The following is a 24,054-nucleotide window of genomic DNA, read 5'->3' as shown; positions in this document are numbered from 1 at the left end:
AATGAAAAATATAATTTTCCATTTGCAAAGCCCACTGTTCCAAAGATCTGTCAAATGCCAGTGGGGTGTAAATGCTCACTGCACCACTTATTAAATTCTGTGAGGGGTTTAGTTTCCAAAATAGGGTCACATGTGGGGGGGGTCCACTGTTCTGGCACCACGGGGGGCTTTGTAAATGCACATGGCCCCTGACTACCATTCCAAACGAATTCTCTTTCCAAAAGCTCAAAGGTGCTCCTCCTCTTCTGAGCATTGTAGTTCGCCCGTAGTGCACTTCAGGTCAACTTATGGGGTACCTCCATACTCGGAAGAGATGAGGTTACAAATTTTGGGGGTATTTTCTGCTATTAACCCTTGCAAAAATGTGAAATTTGGGGGGAAACACACATTTTAGTGAAAAATTTTTTTTTTTTTTTACATATGCAAAAGTCGTGAAACACCTGTGGGGTATTAAGGCTCACTTAAATCCTTGTTACGTTCCTCAAGGGGTCTAGTTTCCAAAATGGTATGCCATGTGTTTTTTTTTTGCTGTTCTGGCACCATAGGGGCTTCCAAAATGCGACATGCCCCCCAAAAACCATTTCTGAAAAACATACTTTCCAAAATCCCCTTGTCGCTCCTTCGCTTCTGAGCCCTCGCCGAACAATTTACATAGAGATATGAGGTATGTCCTTACTCGAGAGAAATTGGGCTACAAATATAAGTATACATTTTCTCCTTTCACCCCTTGTAAAAATTCAAAAATTGGGTTTACAAGAACAAGCGAGTGTAAAAAATGAAGATTGTGAATTTTCTCCTTCACTTTGCTGCTATTCCTGTGAAACACCTAAAGGGTTAAAACACTTACTAAATGTCATTTTGAATACTTTGGGGGGGTGCAATTTTTATAATGGGGTCATTTGTGGGGTATTTCTAATATGAAAACCCTTCAAATAAACTTCAAACCTGAACTGGTCCCTGAAAAATAGTGAGTTTGAAAATTTTTGAAAAATTGGAAAATTGCTGCTGAACTTTGAAGCCCTCTGATGTCTTCCAAAAGTAAAAAAAAACATCAATTTTATGATTCAAACATAAAGTAGACATATTGGAAATGTGAATAAATTTTTTTTTGGGAATATCCATTTTCCTTACAAGCAGAGAGCTTCAAAGCTAGAAAAATGCAAAATGTTCTAATTTTTCATCAAATTTGGGGATTTTTCACCATGAAAGGATGCAAGTTACCACAGAAGTTTACCACTATGTTAAAGTAGAATATGTAACGAAAAAACAATCTCGGAATCAGAAAAACAACTAAAAGCATTCCAGAGTTATTAATGTTTAAAGTGACAGTGGTCAGATGTGCAAAAAACGCTCTGGTCCTAAGGTGTAAAATGGCCTGGTCCTTAAGGGGTTAATGCAAGTCTGTGTGAGGGGGTGTGATGGCCGCCACGCCCCCTCCCATAGACTTTGTATTGAGGGGGCGGGCAGTGACATCATGAGGGGCGGAGCCGTGACGTAACGATGCTCCGGCCCCTGTATTGCCCGTCATTACGCACAGAGCGAGTTTGCGCTGTGTAGTAATGATAGTGGGGTGCCGCAGCAGAGATCCCGGGGGTCCCCAGCAGCGGAACCCCGGCGATCTGACATCTTATCCGCTATCTTTTGGATAGGGGAATAAGATGCTACCGGCGGAGCACCCCTTTAAGTGCTCTGTAGGAGCACTATAGGGCTCAGAAGAGAAGGAGCAACAATAGGATTTTGGAGAGTAAGTTTTTCTGAAATGGTTTTTGGGGGGCATGTCACATTTAGGAAGCCCCTGTGGTGCCAGAACAGCAAAAAAAAGGAACCCCTCAAGGAATGTAACAAGGGGTACAGTAAACCTTTACACCCCACAGGTGTTTGATTACTTTTTGTTAGAGTTGGATGTGTAAAGAATTTTTTTTTCACTTAAATGCTGTTTCCCCCCCCCCCCCCAATGTTACATTTTTACAAGGGGTAATAGGAGAAAATTTGTAACGCAATTTCTCCCGAGTACGGAAACACCCCATATGTGGCACTAAACTGTTGCTTTGAAATACGACAGGGCTCCAAAGCGAGAGAGTGCCATTTGAGGCCTAATTTGGGGATTTGCATCCGCCACCAAAATACGCTATGGCAGTGTTTCCCAAACAGGGTGCCTCCAGCTGTTGCAAAACTCCCAGCATGCCTTGACAGTCGGTGGCTGTCCGGCAATACTGGGAGTTGTGCAGAGGCTCCGTCTTGGAAACAGTGACGTATGAGAGTTTTTTTGTTTTTTTTTTATTGGGGGGGGGGGGGGGGGTGTAACTGTGTAGGGGTATATGTATATGTAGTGTCTTACTTTTTATTTTGTGAAGGTATAGTGTAGTGTTTTTAGGGTACATTCACATGGGCGGGGGTTTACAGCGTTTACAGGTATACAGAAAATTTGCCACAGCACAAGCTTGATGCAGTAACTCACTGTAAGAACCCGCCCGTGCGAATGTACCCTATACATTCACATGGGAGGGGGGGGGAGGGAACCTCCAGCTGTTGCAAAAGTACAACTCTCAGCATGCCCTTTGGTTTTCCGTGCATGCTGGGAGTTGCAGTAAAGCAACAGCTGGAGGCACACTGGTTGCAAAACATAAATTGTTACTTAACTGTGTTTTGCCACCAGTGTGCCTACAGATATTCCAAAACTTAAACTCCCAGCATGTATGGTCTGTCAGTGCATGCTGGGAGTTGTAGTTTGGAACAGCTGGAGGCACACTGGTTGCAAAACACTGAGTTAGGTAACAAACTTTGTGTTTCACAACCAGTTTGCCTTCAGCTGTTGCAAAACTACAACTCTCAGCATGTATTGACATCTGAAGGGCATGCTGGGAGCTGTAGTTATGCAACAGCTGGAGGCACACTACTACATCGCCAAACATGTCCTTTGGTTGTTTGTGCATGCTGGTTGTTGCAGTTATTCATAGAAAAATAGTGCCAGCACGATATACTTATTAAAAACACATATATCTTCATGTATACGGGAAAGACTATGACAAGTCTGCAGGTCTAGATTTTACATCTAGCCTGATTGTTATCAGTAATTAATATAAATATTAATTACCTGTTTCGTGGTTCCTTTCTTGCAGCTGACGGGGGTATATGTCACGTTCACCTTTTCACCGGGCATCAGTCATCTGTAAAAAAGACACAGGTATGATAACATGTTCCTGATACATGCTACAGACGCTAATATATATAACACTCTAGGGCCAGAACTACTTATCTCAGGAATTATGGAAAAAGGAGTGGAAAAAGGAACTTAAAATATAATGTATATTTTTGTAAAATATTTTATCTAAATGTTTTATATAATATACAACAGTTAATCAAGTAATGGTAATGTAGGCCTCTGTACACTCCTCTACACTCCTCTGTTACCAATTAACACTCCTCTATGATCCTCTATCACCCATGTACACTCCTCTACACCCCTCTGTCACCCATGTACACTCCTCTACACCCCTCTGTCATCCATGTATACTCCTCTACACCACTCTGTCACCTATGTACACCCCTCTACACCCATCTGTTACCCATTTACACTATTCTAAGCTCCTCCGTCACCCATGTACACTCCTCTACACCCCTCTGTCACCAATGTACACCCCTACACCCTTCTGTTATCCATGTATACTACTCTGCACTCCTCTGTCACCCACGTACACTCCTCTACACCCCCAACACCTCTCTGTCACCAATGTACACCACTCTGTCACCCACTACGCCCCCTTTCACCCATTTACACCCATCTATAACTCATATACACTCCTCTGAATCACTCTGCCACCCATGTACACACCTCTACACCCCCAACAACCCTCTGTCACCTATGTACACCCCTGTATCACCCCGTACACCCCTCTTTCACCCCCTACGTCCCCCTGTCACCCATGTACACTTCTCTGTTACCCATGTACACTCCTCTACACTCCTCTGTTACCATGTACACTCCTCTACACACCCAACATCTCTGTCACCCATGTACACCCCTCTGTCACCCCCTACGCCCCCTGTCACCCATGTACACCCATCTATCACCCATGTCCACTCCTCTAAACCACTCTTCCAACCATGTACACTCCTCAACACTGCTGTTACCAATGTTCCCCTTTCTGCTACCTTTTTACTCGTCAACTTTGGAATGTTCTTAATCTCTGTACCTGAGATATGGTTGTGTTATATATAAAGCTGTCCATAGACGATATACTTATTAAAAACACATATATATTCATATATATACGGGAAAGACTATGACATGTCTGCAGGTCTAGATTTTACATCTAGCCTGATTGTTATCAGTAATTATTATAAATATTAATTACCTGTTTCGTGTTTCCTTTCTTGCAGCTGACGGGGGTATATGTCACGTTCACCTTTCCACCGGGCATCAGTCATCTGTAAAAAAAAGACACAGGTATGATAACATGTTCCTGATACATGCTACAGACGCTAATATATATAACACTCTAGGGCCAGAACTACTTATCTCAGGAATTATGGAAAAAGGAGTGGAAAAAGGAACTTAAAATATAATGTATATTTTTGTAAAATATTTTATCTAAATGTTTTATATAATATACAACAGTTAATCAAGTAATGGTAATGTAGGCCTCTGTACACTCCTCTGTTAACCATGTACACTCCTCTACACCCCTCTGTCACCCATGTATACTCCTCTACACCCCTCTGTCACCCATGTACACTCCTCTACACCCCTCTGTCACCCATGTACACTCCTCTACACCCCTCTGTCACCCATGTACACCCCTCTACACCCATCTGTTACCCATTTACACTCCTCTACACTCCTCCGTCACCCATGTACACTCCTCTACACCCCTCTATCACCAATGTACACCCCTACACCCTTCTGTTATCCATGTATACTACTCTGCGCTCCACTGTCACCCATGTACACTCCTCTACACCCATCTATCACCCATGTACACTCCTCGACACTCCTGTTACCCATGTTCACCTTTCTGCTACCTTTTTACTCGTCAACTTTGGAATGTTCCTAATCTCTGTACCTGAGATATGGTTGTGTTATATATAAAGCTGTCCATAGACGATATACTTATTAAAAACACATATATCTTCATGTATACGGGAAAGACTATGACATGTCTGCAGGTCTAGATTTTACATCTAGCCTGATTGTTATCAGTAATTAATATAAATATTAATTACCTGTTTCGTGGTTCCTTTCTTGCAGCTGACGGGGGTATGTGACACGTTCCCCTTTTCACCGGGCATCAGTCCTCTGTAAAAAAGACACAGGTATGATAACATGTTCCTGATACATGCTACAGACGCTAATATATATAACACTCTAGGGCCAGAACTACTTATCTCAGGAATTATGGAAAAAGGAGTGGAAAAAGGAACTTAAAATATAATGTATATTTTTGTAAAATATTTTATCTAAATGTTTTATATAATATACAACAGTTAATCAAGTAATGGTAATGTAGGCCTCTGTACACTCCTCTGTTAACCATGTACACTCCTCTACACCCCTCTGTCACCCATGTATACTCCTCTACACCCCTCTGTCACCCATGTACACTCCTCTACACCCCTCTGTCACCCATGTACACTCCTCTACACCCCTCTGTCACCCATGTACACCCCTCTACACCCATCTGTTACCCATTTACACTCCTCTACACTCCTCCGTCACCCATGTACACTCCTCTACACCCCTCTATCACCAATGTACACCCCTACACCCTTCTGTTATCCATGTATACTACTCTGCGCTCCACTGTCACCCATGTACACTCCTCTACACCCATCTATCACCCATGTACACTCCTCGACACTCCTGTTACCCATGTTCACCTTTCTGCTACCTTTTTACTCGTCAACTTTGGAATGTTCCTAATCTCTGTACCTGAGATATGGTTGTGTTATATATAAAGCTGTCCATAGACGATATACTTATTAAAAACACATATATCTTCATGTATACGGGAAAGACTATGACATGTCTGCAGGTCTAGATTTTACATCTAGCCTGATTGTTATCAGTAATTAATATAAATATTAATTACCTGTTTCGTGGTTCCTTTCTTGCAGCTGACGGGGGTATGTGACACGTTCCCCTTTTCACCGGGCATCAGTCCTCTGTAAAAAAGACACAGGTATGATAACATGTTCCTGATACATGCTACAGACGCTAATATATATAACACTCTAGGGCCAGAACTACTTATCTCAGGAATTATGGAAAAAGGAGTGGAAAAAGGAACTTAAAATATAATGTATATTTTTGTAAAATATTTTATCTAAATGTTTTATATAATATACAACAGTTAATCAAGTAATGGTAATGTAGGCCTCTGTACACTCCTCTACACTCCTCTGTTACCCATGTACACTCCTCTACACCCCTCTGTCACCCATGTACACTCCTCTACACACCTCTGTCACCCATGTACACTCCTCTACACCCCTCTGTCACCCATGTACACTCCTCTACACCGCTCTGTCACCCATGTACACCCCTCTACACCCATCTGTTACCCATTTACACTCCTCTACACCCATCTGTCACTCATGTACACTCCTCTACACCGCTCTGTCACCCATGTACACTCCTCTACACCGCGCTGTCACCCATGTACACCCCTCTACACCCATCTGTTACCCATGTACACTCCTCTAAGCTCCTCCGTCACCCATGTACACTACTCTACACCCTTCTATCACCAATGTACACCCCTACACCCTTCTGTTATCCAAGTATACTACTCTGCGCTCCTCTGTCACCCACGTACACTCCTCTACACCCCCAACACTTCTCTGTCACCAATGTACACCACTCTGTCACCCCCTACGTTCCCTTTCACCCATTTACACCCATCTATCACTCATATACACTCATCTGAACCACTCTGCCACCCATGTACACACCTCTACACCCCCACCACCCCTCTGTCACCTACGTACACCCTTCTATCACCCCGTACACCCCTCTTTCACCCCCTACGTCCCCCTGTCACCCATGTACACTACTCTATGATCCTCTGTCACCCATGTACACTCCTCTACACCCCTCTGTCACCCATGTACACTCCTCTACACCCCTCTGTCACCCATGTACAGTCCTCTACACCGCTCTGTCACCCATGTACACCCCTCTACACCCATCTGTTACCCATTTACACTCCTCTAAGCTCCTCCGTCACCCATGTACACTCCTCTACACCCTTCTATTACCAATGTACACCCCTACACCCTTCTGTTATCCATGTATACTACTCTGAGCTCCTATGTCACCCACGTACACTCCTCTATACCCCCAACACCTCTCTGTCACCAATGTACACCACTCTGTCACCCCCTACGCCCCCTTTCACCCATTTACACCCATCTATCACTCATATACACTCCTCTAAACCACTCTGACACCCATGTACACATCTCTACACCCCCAACACCCCTCTATCACCTGTGTACACCCTTCTATCACCCCGTACACCCCTCTTTCACCCCCTATGTCCCCCTGTCACCCATGTACACTACTCTATGATCCTCTGTCACCCATGTACACTCCTCTACACCCCTCTGTCACCCATGTACACTCCTCTACACCCCTCTGTCACCCATGTACAGTCCTCTACACCGCTCTGTCACCCATGTACACCCCTCTACACCCATCTGTTACCCATTTACACTCCTCTAAGCTCCTCCGTCACCCATGTACACTCCTCTACACCCTTCTATTACCAATGTACACCCCTACACCCTTCTGTTATCCATGTATACTACTCTGAGCTCCTATGTCACCCACGTACACTCCTCTATACCCCCAACACCTCTCTGTCACCAATGTACACCACTCTGTCACCCCCTACGCCCCCTTTCACCCATTTACACCCATCTATCACTCATATACACTCCTCTAAACCACTCTGACACCCATGTACACATCTCTACACCCCCAACACCCCTCTATCACCTGTGTACACCCTTCTATCACCCCGTACACCCCTCTTTCACCCCCTATGTCCCCCTGTCACCCATGTACACTACTCTATGATCCTCTGTCACCCATGTACACTCCTCTACACCCCTCTGTAACCCATGTACACTCCTCTACACCCCTCTGTCACCCATATACACTCCTCTACACCGCTCTGTCACCCATGTACACCCCTCTACACCCATCTGTTACCCATTTACACTCCTCTAAGCTCCTCCGTCACCCATGTACACTCCTCTACACCCCTCTATCACCAATGTAAACCCCTACACCCTTCTGTTATCCATGTATACTACTCTGCGCTCCTCTGTCACCCACGTACACTCCTCTACACCCCCAACACCCCTCTGTCACCTGTGTACACCATTCTATCACCCCGTACACCCCTCTTTCACCCCCTATGTCCCCCTGTCACCCATGTACACTACTCTATGATCCTCTGTCACCCATGTACACTCCTCTACACCCCTCTGTCACCCATGTACACTCCTCTACACCCCTCTGTCACCCATGTACACTCCTCTACACCGCTCTGTCACCCATGTACACCCCTCTACATCCATCTGTTACCCATTTACACTCCTCTAAGCTCCTCCATCACCTATGTACACTCCTCTACACCCCTCTATCACCAATGTACACCCCTACACCCTTCTGTTATCCATGTATACTACTCTGCGCTCCTCTGTCACCCACGTACAATCCTCTACACCCCCAACACCCCTCTATCACCAATATACACCCCTACACCCTTCTGTTATCCATGTATACTACTCTACGATCCTCTGTCACCCATGTACACATCTCTACACCCCCAACACCCCTCTGTCACCTGTGTACACCCTTCTATCACCCCGTACACCCCTCTTTCACCCCCTATGTCCCCCTGTCACCCATGTACACATCTCTACACCCCCAACACCCCTCTGTCACCTGTGTACACCCTTCTATCACCCCGTACACCCCTCTTTCACCCCCTATGTCCCCCTGTCACCCATGTACACTACTCTATGATCCTCTGTCACCCATGTACACTCCTCTACACCCCTCTGTCACCCATGTACACTCCTCTACACCCCTCTGTCACCCATGTACACTCCTCTACACCGCTCTGTCACCCATGTACACCCCTCTACACCCATCTGTTACCCATTTACACTCCTCTAAGCTCCTCCGTCACCCATGTACACTCCTCTACACCCCTCTATCACCAATGTACACTCCTACACCCTTCTGTTATCCATGTATACTACTCTGCGCTCCTCTGTCACCCATGTACACTCCTCTACACCCCCAACACCCCTCTGTCACCTGTGTACACCATTCTATCACCCCGTACACCCCTCTTTCACCCCCTATGTCCCCCTGTCACCCATGTACACTACTCTATGATCCTCTGTCACCCATGTACACTCCTCTACACCCCTCTGTCACCCATGTACACTCCTCTTCACCCCTCTGTCACCCATGTACACTCCTCTACAGCGCTCTGTCACCCATGTACACCCCTCTACATCCATCTGTTACCCATTTACACTCCTCTAAGCTCCTCCGTCACCCATGTACACTCCTCTACACCCCTCTATCACCAATGTACACCCCTACACCCTTCTGTTATCCATGTATACTACTCTGCGCTCCTCTGTCACCCACGTACAATCCTCTACACCCCCAACACCCCTCTATCACCAATATACACCCCTACACCCTTCTGTTATCCATGTATACTACTCTACGATCCTCTGTCACCCATGTACACTCCTCTACACCCCTCTGTCACCCATGTACACTCCTCTAAACCCCTCTGTCACCCATGTACACCCCTCTACACAAATCTGTTACCCATTTACACTCCTCTAAGCTCCTCCGTCACCCATGTACACTCCTCTACACCCTTCTATCACCAATGTACACCCCTACACCCATCTGTTATCCATGTATACTACTCTGCGCTCCTATGTCACCCACGTACGCTCCTCTACACCCCCAACACCTCTCTGTCACTAATGTACACCACTCTGTCACCCCGTTCGCCCCCTTTAACCCATTTACACCCATCTATCACTCATATACACTCCTCTAAACCACTCTGCCACCCATGTACACATCTCTACACCCCCAACACCCCTCTGTCACCTGTGTACACCCTTCTGTCACCCCGTAAACCCCTCTTTCACCCCCTATGTCCCCCTGTCACCCATGTACACTACTCTATGATCCTCTGTCACACATGTACACTCCTCTACACCCCTCTGTCACCCATTTACACTCCTCTACACCCCTCTGTCACCCATGTACACTCCTCTACACCGCTCTGTCACCCATGTACACCCCTCTACACCCATCTGTTACCCATTTACACTCCTCTAAGCTCCTCCGTCACCCATGTACACTCCTCTACACCCCTCTATCACCAATGTACACCCCTACACCCTTCTGTTATCCATGTATACTACTCTGCGCTCCTCTGTCACCCATGTACACTCCTCTACACCCCCAACACCTCTCTGTCACCAATTTACACCACTCTGTCACCCCCTACGCCTCCTTTCACCCATTTACAACCATCTATCACTCATAAACACTCCTCTAAACCACTCTGCCACCCATGTACACATCTCTACACCCCCAACACCCCTCTATAACTTATGTACACCCTTCTATCACCCTGTACACCCCTCTTTCACCCCCTGCGTCCCCCTGTCACCCATGTACACTGCTCTACGATCCTCTGTCACCCATGTACACTCCTCTACACCCCTCTGTCACCCATGTACACTCCTCTACACCCTTCTGTCAGCCATGTACACTCCTCTACACCGCTCTGTCACCCATGTACACCCCTCTACACCCATCTGTTACCCATTTACACTCCTCTAAGCTCCTCCGTCACCCATGTACACTCCTCTACACCCCTCTATCACCAATGTACACCCCTACACCCTTCTGTTATCCATGGATACTACTCTGTGCTCCTCTGTCACCCACGTACACTCCTCTACACCCCCAACACCTCTCTGTCACCAATGTACACCACTCTGTCACCCCCTACGCCCCCTTTCACCCATTTACACCCATCTATCACTCATATACACTCCTCTGAACCACTCTGCCACCCATGTACACACCTCTACACCCCCAACACCCCTCTGTCACCAATGTACACCACTCTGTCACCCCCTACGCCCCATTTCACCCATTTACACCCATCTATCACTCATATACACTCCTCTGAACCACTCTGCCACCCATGTACACACCTCTACACCCCCAACACCCCTCTGTCACCTATGTACACCCCTCTATCACCCCGTACATCCCTCTTTCACCCCCTATGTCCCGCTGTCATCTATGTACACTCCTCTGTTACCCATGTACACTCCTCTACGCTCCTCTTTCACCCATGTACACTCCTCTACACCCCTCTGACACCCATGTACACTCCTCTGTTACCATGTACACTCCTCTATGCTACCCCATTACCCATGTACACTCCTCTACACAACCAACACCTCTGTCACCCATGTACACCCCTCTGTCACCCCCTACGCCCCCTGTCACCCATGTACACCCATCTATCACCCATGTACACTCCTCTAAACCACTCTGCCACCCATGTACACTCCTCGACACTGCTGTTACCAATGTTCCCCTTTCTGCTACCTTTTTACTCGTCAACTTTGGAATGTTCCTAATCTCTGTACCTATGATATGGTTGTGTTATATAAAAAGCTGTCCATAGACAATATACTTATTAAAAACACATATATCTTCATATATACGGGAAAGACTATGACATATCTGCAGGTCAAGATTTTACATCTAGCCTGATTGTTATCAGTAATTAATATAAATATTAATTACCTGTTTCGTGGTTCCTTTCTTGCAGCTGACGGGGGTATATGTCGGGCATCAGTCATCTGTAAAAAAAGACACAGGTATGATAACATGTTCCTGATACATGCTACAGACGCTAATATATATAACACTCTAGGGCCAGAACTACTTAACTCAGGAATTATGGAAAAAGGAGTGGAAAAAGGAACTTAAAATATAATGTATATTATTGTAATATATTTTATCTAAATGTTTTATATAATATACAACAGTTAATCAAGTAATGGTAATGTAGGCCTCTGTACACTCCTCTTCACTCCTCTGTTACCCATGTACACTCCTCTACACCCCTCTGTCACCCATGTACACTCCTCTACACCCCTCTGTCACCCATGTACACTCCTCTACACCTCTCTGTCACCCATGTACACTCCTCTACACCGCTCTGTCACCCATGTACACCCCTCTACACCCATCTGTTACCCATGTACACTCCTCTAAGCTCCTCCGTCACCCATGTACACTCCTCTACACCCTTCTATCACCAATGTACACCCCTACACCCTTCTGTTATCCATGTATACTACTCTGCGCTCCTCTGCCACCCACGTACACTCCTCTACACCCCCAACACCTCTCTGTCACCAATGTACACCACTCTGTCACCCCCTACGCCCCCTTTCACCCATTTACACCCATCTATCACTCATATACACTCCTCTAAACCACTCTGCCACCCATGTACACATCTCTACACCCTGTACACCCCTCTGTCACTTACGCACACCCTTCTATCACCCCGTACACCCCTCTTTCACCCCTACGTCCCCCTGTCACCCATGTGCACTACTCTATGATCCTCTGTCACCCATGTACACTCCTCTACACCCCTCTGTCACCGATGTACACTCCTCTACACCCCTTTGTCACCCATGTACACCCCTCTACACCCATCTGTTACCCATTTACACTCCTCTAAGCTCCTCCGTCACCTAAGTACACTCCTCTACACCCTTCTATCACCAATGTACACCCCTACACTCTTCTGTTATCAATGTATACTACTTTGCGCTCCTATGTCACCCACGTACACTCCTCTACACCCCCAACACCTCTCTGTCACCAATGTACACCAATCTGTCACCCCCTACGCCCCCTTTCACCCATTTACACCCATCTATCACTCATATACACTCCTCTAAACCACTCTGCCACCCATGTACACATCTCTACACCCCCAACACCCCTCTGTCACCTACGTACACCCTTCTATCACCCCGTACACCCCTATTTCACCCCTACGTCCCCCTGTCACCCATGTACACTACTCTACGATCCTCTGTCACCCATGTACACTCCTCTACACCCCTCTGTCACCCATGTACACTCCTCTACACCCCTTTGTCACCCATGTACACCCCTCTACACCCATCTGTTACCCATTTACACTCCTCTAAGCTCCTCCGTCACCCATGTACACTCCTCTACACCCTTCTATCACCAATGTACACCCCTACACCCTTCTGTTACCCATGTATACTACTCTGCGCTCCTCTGTCACCCACATACACTCCTCTACACCCCCAACACCTCTCTGTCACCAATATACACCACTCTGTCACCCCCTACGCCCCCTTTCACCCATTTACACCCATCTATCACTCATATACAATTCTCTAAACCACTCTGCCACCCATGTACACATCTCTACACCCCCAACACCCCTCTGTCAACTGTGTACACCCTTCTATCACCCCGTACACCCCTCTTTCACCACCTACGTCCCCCTGTCACCCATGTACACTACTCTATGATCCTCTGTCACCCATGTACACTCCTCTACACCCCTCTGTCACCCATGTACACTCCTCTACACCCCTCTGTCACCCATGTACACTCCTCTACACCGCTCTGTCACCCATGTACACCCCTCTACACCCATCTGTTACCCATTTACACTCCTCTAAGCTCCTCCGTCATCCATGTACACTCCTCTACACCCCTCTATCACCAATGTACACCCCTACACCCTTCTGTTATCCATGTACACTACTTTGCGCTCCTCTGTCACCCACGTACACTCCTCTACACCCCCAACACCTCTCTGTCACCAATGTACACCACTCTGTCACCCCCTACGCCCCCTTTCACCCTTTTAAACCCATCTATCACTCATATACACTCCTCTAAACCACTCTGCCACCCAAGTACACATCTCTACACCCCCAACACCCCTCTGTCACCTATGTACACCCTTCTATCACCCCGTACACCCCCTACGCCCCCCTGTCACCCATGTACACTACTCTACGATCCTCTGTCACCCATGTACACTCCTCTACACCCCTCTGTCACCCATGTACACTCCTCTACACCCCTCTGTCACCCATGTACACTCCTCTACACCGCTCTGTCACCCATGTACACCCCTCTACACCCATCTGTTACCCATTTACACTCCTCTAAGCTCCTCCTTCACCCATGTACACTCCTCTACACCCCTCTATCACCAATGTACACCCCTACACCCTTCTGTTATCCATGTGTACTACTCTGCGCTCCTCTGCCACCCACGTACGTCCCCCTGTCACCCATGTACACTCCTCTGTTACCCATGTACACTCCTCTAAGCTCCTCTGTCACCCATGTACACTCCTCTACACCCCTCTGACACCCATGTACACTCCTCTACACTCCTCTGTTACCATGTACACTCCTCTATGCTCCCCTATTACCCATGTACACTCCTCTACACACCCAACACCTCTGTCACCCATGTACACCCCTCTGTCACCCCCTACGCCCCCTGTCACCCATGTACACCCATCTATCACCCATGTACACTCCTCTAAACCACTCTGCCACCCATGTACACTCCTCGACACTGCTGTTACCAATGTTCCCCTTTCTGCTACCTTTTTACTCGTCAACTTTGGAATGTTCCTAATCTCTGTACCTGAGATATGGTTGTGTTATATATAAAGCTGTCCATAGACGATATACTTATTAAAAACACATATATCTTCATGTATACGGGAAAGACTATGACATGTCTGCAGGTCTAGATTTTACATCTAGCCTGATTGTTATCAGTAATTAATATAAATATTAATTACCTGTTTCGTGGTTCCTTTCTTGCAGCTGACGGGGGTATATGTCACGTTCACCTTTTCACCGGGCATCAGTCATCAGTAAAAAAAAGACACAGGTATGATAACATGTTCCTGATACATGCTACAGACGCTAATATATATAACACTCTAGGGCCAGAACTACTTAACTCAGGAATTATGGGAAAAGGAGTGGAAAAAAGAACTTAAAATATAATATATATTTTTGTAAAATATTTTATCTAAATGTTTTATATAATGTACAACAGTTAATCAAGTAATGGTAATGTAGGCATCTGTACACTCCTCTACACTCCTCTGTTACCCATGTACACTCCTCTACACCCCTCTGCCAACCATGTACACATCTCTACACCCACAACACCCCTCTGTCACCTATGTACACCCTTCTATTACCCCGTAAACCCCTCTTTCACCCCCTACGTCCCCCTGTCACCCATGTACACTACTCTACGATCCTCTGTCACCCATGTACACTCCTCTACACCCCTCTGTCACCCATGTACACTCCTCTACACCCCTCTGTCACCCATGTACACTCCTCTACACCCCTCTGTCACCCATGTACACTCCTCTACACCGCTCTGTCACCCATGTACACCCCTCTACACCCATCTGTTACCCATTTACACTCCTCTAAGCTCCTCCGTCACCCATGTACACTCCTCTACACCCCTCTATCACCAATGTACACCCCTACACCCTTCTGTTATCCATGTATACTACTCTGCGCTCCTCTGTCACCCATGTACACTCCTCTACACCCCCAACACCTCTCTGTCACCAATGTACACCCCTCTGTCACCCCCTATGCCCCCTTTCACCCATTTAAACCCATCTATCACTCATATACACTCCTCTGAACCACTCTGCCACCCACGTACACACCTCTACACCCCCAACACCCCTCTGTCACCTATGTACACCCCTCTATCACCCCGTACACCACTCTTTCACCCCCTACGTCCCCTTGTCACCCATGTACACTACTCTACGATCCTCTGTCACCCATGTACACTCCTCTACACCCCTCTGACACCACTCCTCTTTTACCATGTACACTCCTCTACGCTCCTCTATCACCCATGTACACTCCTCTACACACCCAACACCTCTCTGTCACCCATGTACACCCCTCTGTTACTCCCTACGCCCACTGTCACCCATGTACACCCATCTATCACCCATGTACACTCCTCGACACTCCTGTTACCCATGTTCACCTTTCTGCTACCTTTTTACTCGTCAACTTTGGAATGTTCCTAATCTCTGTACCTGAGATATGGTTGTGTTATATATAAAGCTGTCCATAGACGATATACTTATTAAAGATATACTTATTAAAAACACATATATCTTCATGTATACGGGAAAGACTATGACATGTCTGCAGGTCTAGATTTTACATCTAGCCTGATTGTTATCAGTAATTAATATAAATATTAATTACCTGTTTCGTGGTTCCTTTCTTGCAGCTGACGGGGGTATATGACACGTTCACCTTTTCACCGGGCATTAGTCCTCTGTAAAAAAGACACAGGTATGATAACATGTTCCTGATACATGCTACAGACATTAATATATATAACACTCTAGGGCCAGAACTACTTATTTCAGGAATTATAGAAAAAGGAGTGGAAAAAGGAACTTAAAATATAATGTATATTTTTGTAATATATTTTAGCTAAATGTTTTATATAATAAACAACAGTTAATCAAGTAATGGTAATGTAGGCCTCTGTACACTCCTTTTCACTCCTCTGTTACCCATGTACACTCCTCTACACCCCTCTGTCACCCATGTACACTACTCTACACCCCTCTGTCACCCATGTACACTCCTCTACACCCCTCTGTCATCCATGTACACTCCTCTACACCGCTCTGTCACCCATGTAAACCCCTCTACACCCATCTGTTACCCATGTACACTCCTCTAAGCTCCTCCGTCACCCATGTACACTCCTCTACACCCTTCTATCACCAATGTACACCCCTACACCCTTCTGTTATCCATGTATACTACTCTGCGTTCCTCTGCCACCCACGTACACTCCTCTACACCCCCAACACCTCTCTGTCACCAATGTACACCACTCTGTCACCCCCTACGCTCCCTTTCACCCATTTACACCCATTTAACACTCATATACACTCCTCTAAACCACTCTGCCACCCATGTACACATCTCTACACCCCCAACACCCCTCTGTCACCTACTTACACCCTTCTATCACCCTGTACACCCCTATTTCACGCCTACGTCCCCCTGTCTCCCATGTACACTACTCTACGATCCTCTGTCACCCATGTACACTCCTCTACACCCCTCTGTTACCCATGTACACTCCTCTACACCCCTTTGTCACCCATGTACACCCCTCTACAAACATCTGTTACCAATTTACACACCTCTAAGCTCCTCCGTCCCCCATGTACACTCCTCTACACCCTTCTATCACCAATGTACACCCCTACACCCTTCTGTTATCCATGTATACTACTCTGCGCTCCTCTGTCACCCACGTACACTCCTCTACACCCCCAACACCTCTTTGTCACCAATGTACACCACTCTGTCACCCCCTACCCCCCCTTTCACCCATTTACACCCATCTATCACTCATATACACTTCTCTAAACCACTCTGCCACCCATGTACACATCTCTACACCCCAAACACCCCTCTGTCACCCCCTACGTCCCCCTGTCACCCATGTACACTACTCTATGATCCTCTGTCACCCATGTACACTCCTCTACACCACTCTGTCACCCATGTACACTCCTCTACACCCCTCTGTCACCCATGTACACTCCTCTACACCGCTCTGTCACCCATGTACACCCCACTACACCCATCTGTTACCCATTTACACTCCTCTAAGCTCCTCCGTCACCCATGTACACTCCTCTACACCCCTCTATCACCAATGTACACCCCTACACCCTTCTGTTATCCATGTATACTACTCTGCGCTCCTCTGTCACCCACGTACACTCCTCTACACCTCCAACACCTCTCTGTCACCAATGTACACCACTCTGTCACCCCCTACGCTCCCTTTCACCCATTTACACCCATTTAACACTCATATACACTCCTCTAAACCACTCTGCCACCCATGTACACATCTCTACACCCCCAACACCCCTCTGTCACCTACTTACACCCTTCTATCACCCTGTACACCCCTATTTCACGCCTACGTCCCCCTGTCTCCCATGTACACTACTCTACGATCCTCTGTCACCCATGTACACTCCTCTACACCCCTCTGTTACCCATGTACACTCCTCTACACCCCTTTGTCACCCATGTACACCCCTCTACAAACATCTGTTACCAATTTACACACCTCTAAGCTCCTCCGTCCCCCATGTACACTCCTCTACACCCTTCTATCACCAATGTACACCCCTACACCCTTCTGTTATCCATGTATACTACTCTGCGCTCCTCTGTCACCCACGTACACTCCTCTACACCCCCAACACCTCTTTGTCACCAATGTACACCACTCTGTCACCCCCTACCCCCCCTTTCACCCATTTACACCCATCTATCACTCATATACACTTCTCTAAACCACTCTGCCACCCATGTACACATCTCTACACCCCAAACACCCCTCTGTCACCCCCTACGTCCCCCTGTCACCCATGTACACTACTCTATGATCCTCTGTCACCCATGTACACTCCTCTACACCACTCTGTCACCCATGTACACTCCTCTACACCCCTCTGTCACCCATGTACACTCCTCTACACCGCTCTGTCACCCATGTACACCCCACTACACCCATCTGTTACCCATTTACACTCCTCTAAGCTCCTCCGTCACCCATGTACACTCCTCTACACCCCTCTATCACCAATGTACACCCCTACACCCTTCTGTTATCCATGTATACTACTCTGCGCTCCTCTGTCACCCACGTACACTCCTCTACACCTCCAACACCTCTCTGTCACCAATGTACACCACTCTGTCACCGCTTACGCCCCCTTTCACCCATTTACACCCATCTATCACTCATATACACTCCTCTAAACCACTCTGCCACCCATGTACACATCTCTACACCCCCAACACCCCTCTGTCACCTATGTACACCCTTCTATCACCCCGTACACCCCTCTTTCACCCCCTACGTCCCCCTGTCACCCATGTACACTACTCTACGATCCTCTGTCACCCATGTACACTCCTCTACACCCCTCTGTCACCCATGTACACTCCTCTACACCCCTCTGTCACCCATGTACACTCCTCTACACCGCTCTGTCACCCATGTACACCCCACTACACCCATCTGTTACCCATTTACACTCCTCTAAGCTCCTCCGTCACCCATGTACACTCCTCTACACCCCTCTATCACCAATGTACACCCCTACACCCTTCTGTTATCCATGGATACTACTCTGCGCTCCTCTGTCACCGACGTACACTCCTCTACACCCCCAACACCTCTCTGTCACCAATGTACACCAATCTGTCACCCCCTAAGCCCCCTTTCACCCATTTACACCCATCTATCACTCATATACACTCCTCTGAACCACTCTGCCACCCATGTACACACCTATACACCCCCAACACCCCTCTGTCACCTATGTACACCCCTCTATCACCCCGTACTCCCCTCTTTCACCCCCTATGTCCCCCTGTCACCCATGTACACTCCTCTGTTACCCATGTACACTCCTCTACGCTCCTCTGTCACCCATGTACACTCCTCTACACCCCTCTGACACCCATGTACACTCCTCTACACTCCTCTGTTACCATGTACACTCCTCTATGCTCCCCTATTACCCATGTACACTCCTCTACACACCCAACACCTCTGTCACCCATGTACACCCATCTGTCACCCCCTACGCCCCCTGTCACCCATGTACACCCATCTATCACCCATGTACACTCCTCTAAACCACTCTGCCACCCATGTACACTCCTCAACACTGCTGTTACCAATGTTCCACTTTCTGCTACCTTTTTACTCGTCAACTTTGGAATGTTCCTAATCTCTGTACCTGAGATATGGTTGTGTTATATATAAAGCTGTCCATAGACGATATACTTATTAAAAACACATATATCTTCATATATACGGGAAAGACTATGACATGTCTGCAGGTCTAGGTTTTACATTTAGCCTGATTGTTATCAGTAATTAATATAAATATTAATTACCTGTTTCGTGGTTTCTTTCTTGCAGCTGACGGGGGTATATGTCACGTTCACCTTTTCACCGGGCATCAGTCATCTGTAAAAAAAGACACAGGTATGATAACATGTTCCTGATACATGCTACAGACGCTAATATATATAACACTCTAGGGCCAGAACTACTTAACTCAGGAATTATGGAAAAAGGAGTGGAAAAAGGAACTTAAAATATAATGTATATTTTTGTAAAATATTTTATCTAAATGTTTTATATAATATACAACAGTTAATCAAGTAATGGTAATGTAGGCCTCTGTACACTCCTCTACACTCCTCTGTTACCCATGTACACTCCTCTACACCCCTCTGTCACCCATGTACACTCCTCTCCACCCCTCTGTCACCCATATACACTCCTCTACACACCTCTGTGACCCATCTACACTCCTCTACACCCATCTGTTACCCATGTACACTCCTCTACACCCCTCTGTCACCCATGTACACCCCTCTACACCCATCTCTTACCCATTTACACTCCTCTACACTCCTCCGTCACCCATGTACACTCCTCTACACCCCTCTATCACCAATGTACACCCCTACACCCTTCTGTTATCCATGTAAACTACTCTGCGCTCCTCTGTCACCCACGTACACTCCTCTACACCCCCAACACCTCTCTGTCACCAATGTACACCACTCTGTCACCCCCTACGCCCCCTTTCACCCATTTAAACCCATCTATCACTCATATACACTCCTCTAAACCACTCTGCCACCCATGTACACATCTCTACACCCCCAACACCCCTCTGTCACCTATGTACACCCTTCTATAACCCCGTACACCCCTCTTTCACCCCCTACGTCCCCCTGTCACCCATGTACACTACTCTACGATCCTCTCTCACCCATGTACACTCCTCTACACCCCTCTATCACCCATGTACACTCCTTCACACCCCTCTGTCACCCATGTACACTCCTCTACACCCCTCTGTCACCCATGTACACCCCTCTACACCCATCTGTTACCTATTTACACTCCTCTAAGCTCCTCCGTCACCCATGTACACTCCTCTACACCCCTCTATCACCAATGCACACCCCTACACCCTTCCGTTATCCATGTATACTACTCTGCGCTCCTCTGTCACCCACGTACACACCTCTACACCCCCAACACCTCTCTGTCACCAATGTACACCACTCTGTCACCCCCTACGCCCGCTTTCACCCATTTTAACCCATCTATCACTCATATACACTCCTCTGAACCACTCTGCCACCTATGTACACTCCTCTATCACCCCGTACACCCCTCTTTCACCCCCTACGTCCCCTTGTCACCCATGTACACTACTCTACGATCCTCTGTCACCCATGTACACTCCTCTACACCCCTCTGACACCACTCCTCTGTTACCATGTACACTCCTCTACGCTCCTCTATCACCCATGTACACTCCTCTACACACCCAACACCTTTCTGTCACCCATGTTCCCCCCTCTGTTACTCCCTACGCCCACTGTCACCCATGTACACCCATCTATCACCCATGTACACTCCTCGACACTCCTGTTACCCATGTTCACCTTTCTGCTACCTTTTTACTCGTCAACTTTGGAATGTTCCTAATCTCTGTACCTGAGATATGGTTGTGTTATATATAAAGCTGTCCATAGACGATATACTTATTAAAAACACATATATCTTTATGTATACGGGAAAGACTATGACATGTCTGCAGGTCTAGATTTTACATCTAGCCTGATTGTTATCAGTAATTAATATAAATATTAATTACCTGTTTCGTGGTTCCTTTCTTGCAGCTGACAGGGGTATATGACACGTTCACCTTTTCACCGGGCATTAGTCCTCTGTAAAAAAGACACAGGTATGATAACATGTTCCTGATACACGCTACAGATGCTAATATATATAACACTCTAGGGCCAGAACTACTTATCTCAGGAATTATAGAAAAAGGAGTGGAAAAAGGAACTTAAAATATAATGTATATTTTTGTAATATATTTTATCTAAATGTTTTATATAATATACAACAGTTAATCAAGTAATGGTAATGTAGGCCTCTGTACACTCCTCTTCACTCCTCTGTTACCCATGTACACTCCTCTACACCCCTCTGTCACCCATGTACACTCCTCTACACCCCTCTGTCACCCATGTACACTCCTCTACACCCCTCTGTCACCCATGTACACTCCTCTACACCGCTCTGTCACCCATGTACACCCCTCTACACCCATCTGTTACCCATTTACACTCCTCTAAGCTCCTCTGTCACCCATGTACACTCCTCTACACCCTTCTATCACCAATGTACACCCCTACACCCTTCTGTTATCCATGTATACTACTATGCGCTCCTCTGCCACCCACGTACACTCCTCTACACCCCCAACACCTCTCTGTCACCAATGTACACCACTCTGTCACCCCCTACGCCCCCTTTCACCCATTTACACCCATCTATCACTCATATACACTCCTCTAAACCACTCTGCCACCCATGTACACATCTCTACACCCCAACACCCATCTGTCACCTATGTACACCCTTCTATCACCCCGTACACCCCTCTTTCACCCCTACGTCCCCCTGTCACCCATGTACACTACTCTACGATCCTCTGTCACCAATGTACACTCCTCTACACCCCTCCGTCACCCATGTACACTCCTCTACACCCCTTTGTCACCCATGTACACCCCTCTACACCCATCTGTTACCCATTTACACTCCTCTAAGCTCCTCCGTCACCCATGTACACTCCTCTACACCCTTCTATCACCAATGTACACCCCTACACCCTTCTCTTATCCATGTATACTACTCTGCGCTCTTCTGTCACCCACGTACACTCCTCTACACCCCCAACACCTCTCTGTCACCAATGTACACCACTCTGTCACCCCCTACGCCCCCTTTCACCCATTTACACCCATCTATCACTCATATACACTCCTCTGAACCACTCTGCCACCCATGTACACACCTCTACACCCCCAACACCCCTCTGTCACCTATGTACACTCCTCTTTCACCCCGTACTCCCCTCTTTTACCCCCTACGTCCCCCTGTCACCCATGTATACTCCTCTGTTACCCATGTACACTCCTCTACGCTCCTCTGTCACCCTTGTACACTCCTCTACACCCCTCTGACACCCATGTACACTCCTCTACACTCCTCTGTTACCATGTACACTCCTCTATGCTCCCCTATTACCCATGTACACTCCTCTACACACCCAACACCTCTGTCACCCATGTACACCCCTCTGTCACCCCCTACGCCCCCTGTCACCCATTTACACCCATCTATCACTCATATACACTCCTCTAAACCACTCTGTCACTCATGTACACACCTCTACACCCCCAACACCCCTCTGTCACCTATGTACACTCCTCTATCACCCCTTACACCCCTATTTCACCCCCTACGTCTCCCTGTCACCCATGTACACTCCTGTTACCCATGTACACTCCTCTACGCTCCTCTGTCACCTATGTACACTCCTCTACACCCCTCTGTCACCCATGTACACTCCTCTACACCGCTCTGTCACCCATGTACACCCCTCTACACCCATCTGTTACCCATTTACTCTCCTCTAAGCTTCTCAGTCACCCATGTACACTCCTATACACCCCTCTATCACCAATGTACACCCCTACACCCTTCTGTTATCCATGTATACTACTCTGCGCTCCTCTGCCACCCATGTACACTCCTCTACACCCCCAACACCTCTCTGTCACCAATGTACACCACTCTGTCACCCCCTATGCCCCGTTTCACCCATTTACACCCATCTATCACTCATATACACTCCTCTAAACCACTC

The 24,054-nt window shown here is 47.2% G+C and overlaps 1 protein-coding gene across 1 annotated transcript in view; it reads left to right on the top strand.

The window, feature by feature from the left end:
• The first annotated feature begins 18,990 nt into the window (after positions 1-18,990).
• The window catches only part of LOC130275512 (DNA-directed RNA polymerase II subunit RPB1-like), a 99,673-nt gene continuing 94,609 nt past the window's right edge, over positions 18,991-24,054 (top strand). The window contains exon 1 of the mRNA XM_056523565.1: positions 18,991-20,146. Coding sequence (XP_056379540.1) covers positions 19,104-20,063 — 960 coding nt within the window. The 5' untranslated portion in view covers positions 18,991-19,103 and the 3' untranslated portion in view covers positions 20,064-20,146. The remainder of the gene's footprint in view (positions 20,147-24,054) is intronic.

Source organism: Hyla sarda, chromosome 6, assembly GCF_029499605.1.
Source record: "Hyla sarda isolate aHylSar1 chromosome 6, aHylSar1.hap1, whole genome shotgun sequence".
NCBI classification, from domain to species: Eukaryota; Metazoa; Chordata; class Amphibia; order Anura; family Hylidae; genus Hyla; species Hyla sarda.
The sequence above is the reverse complement of the archived record's forward strand: the minus strand, read 5'-3'. Positions and strand labels throughout refer to the sequence as shown.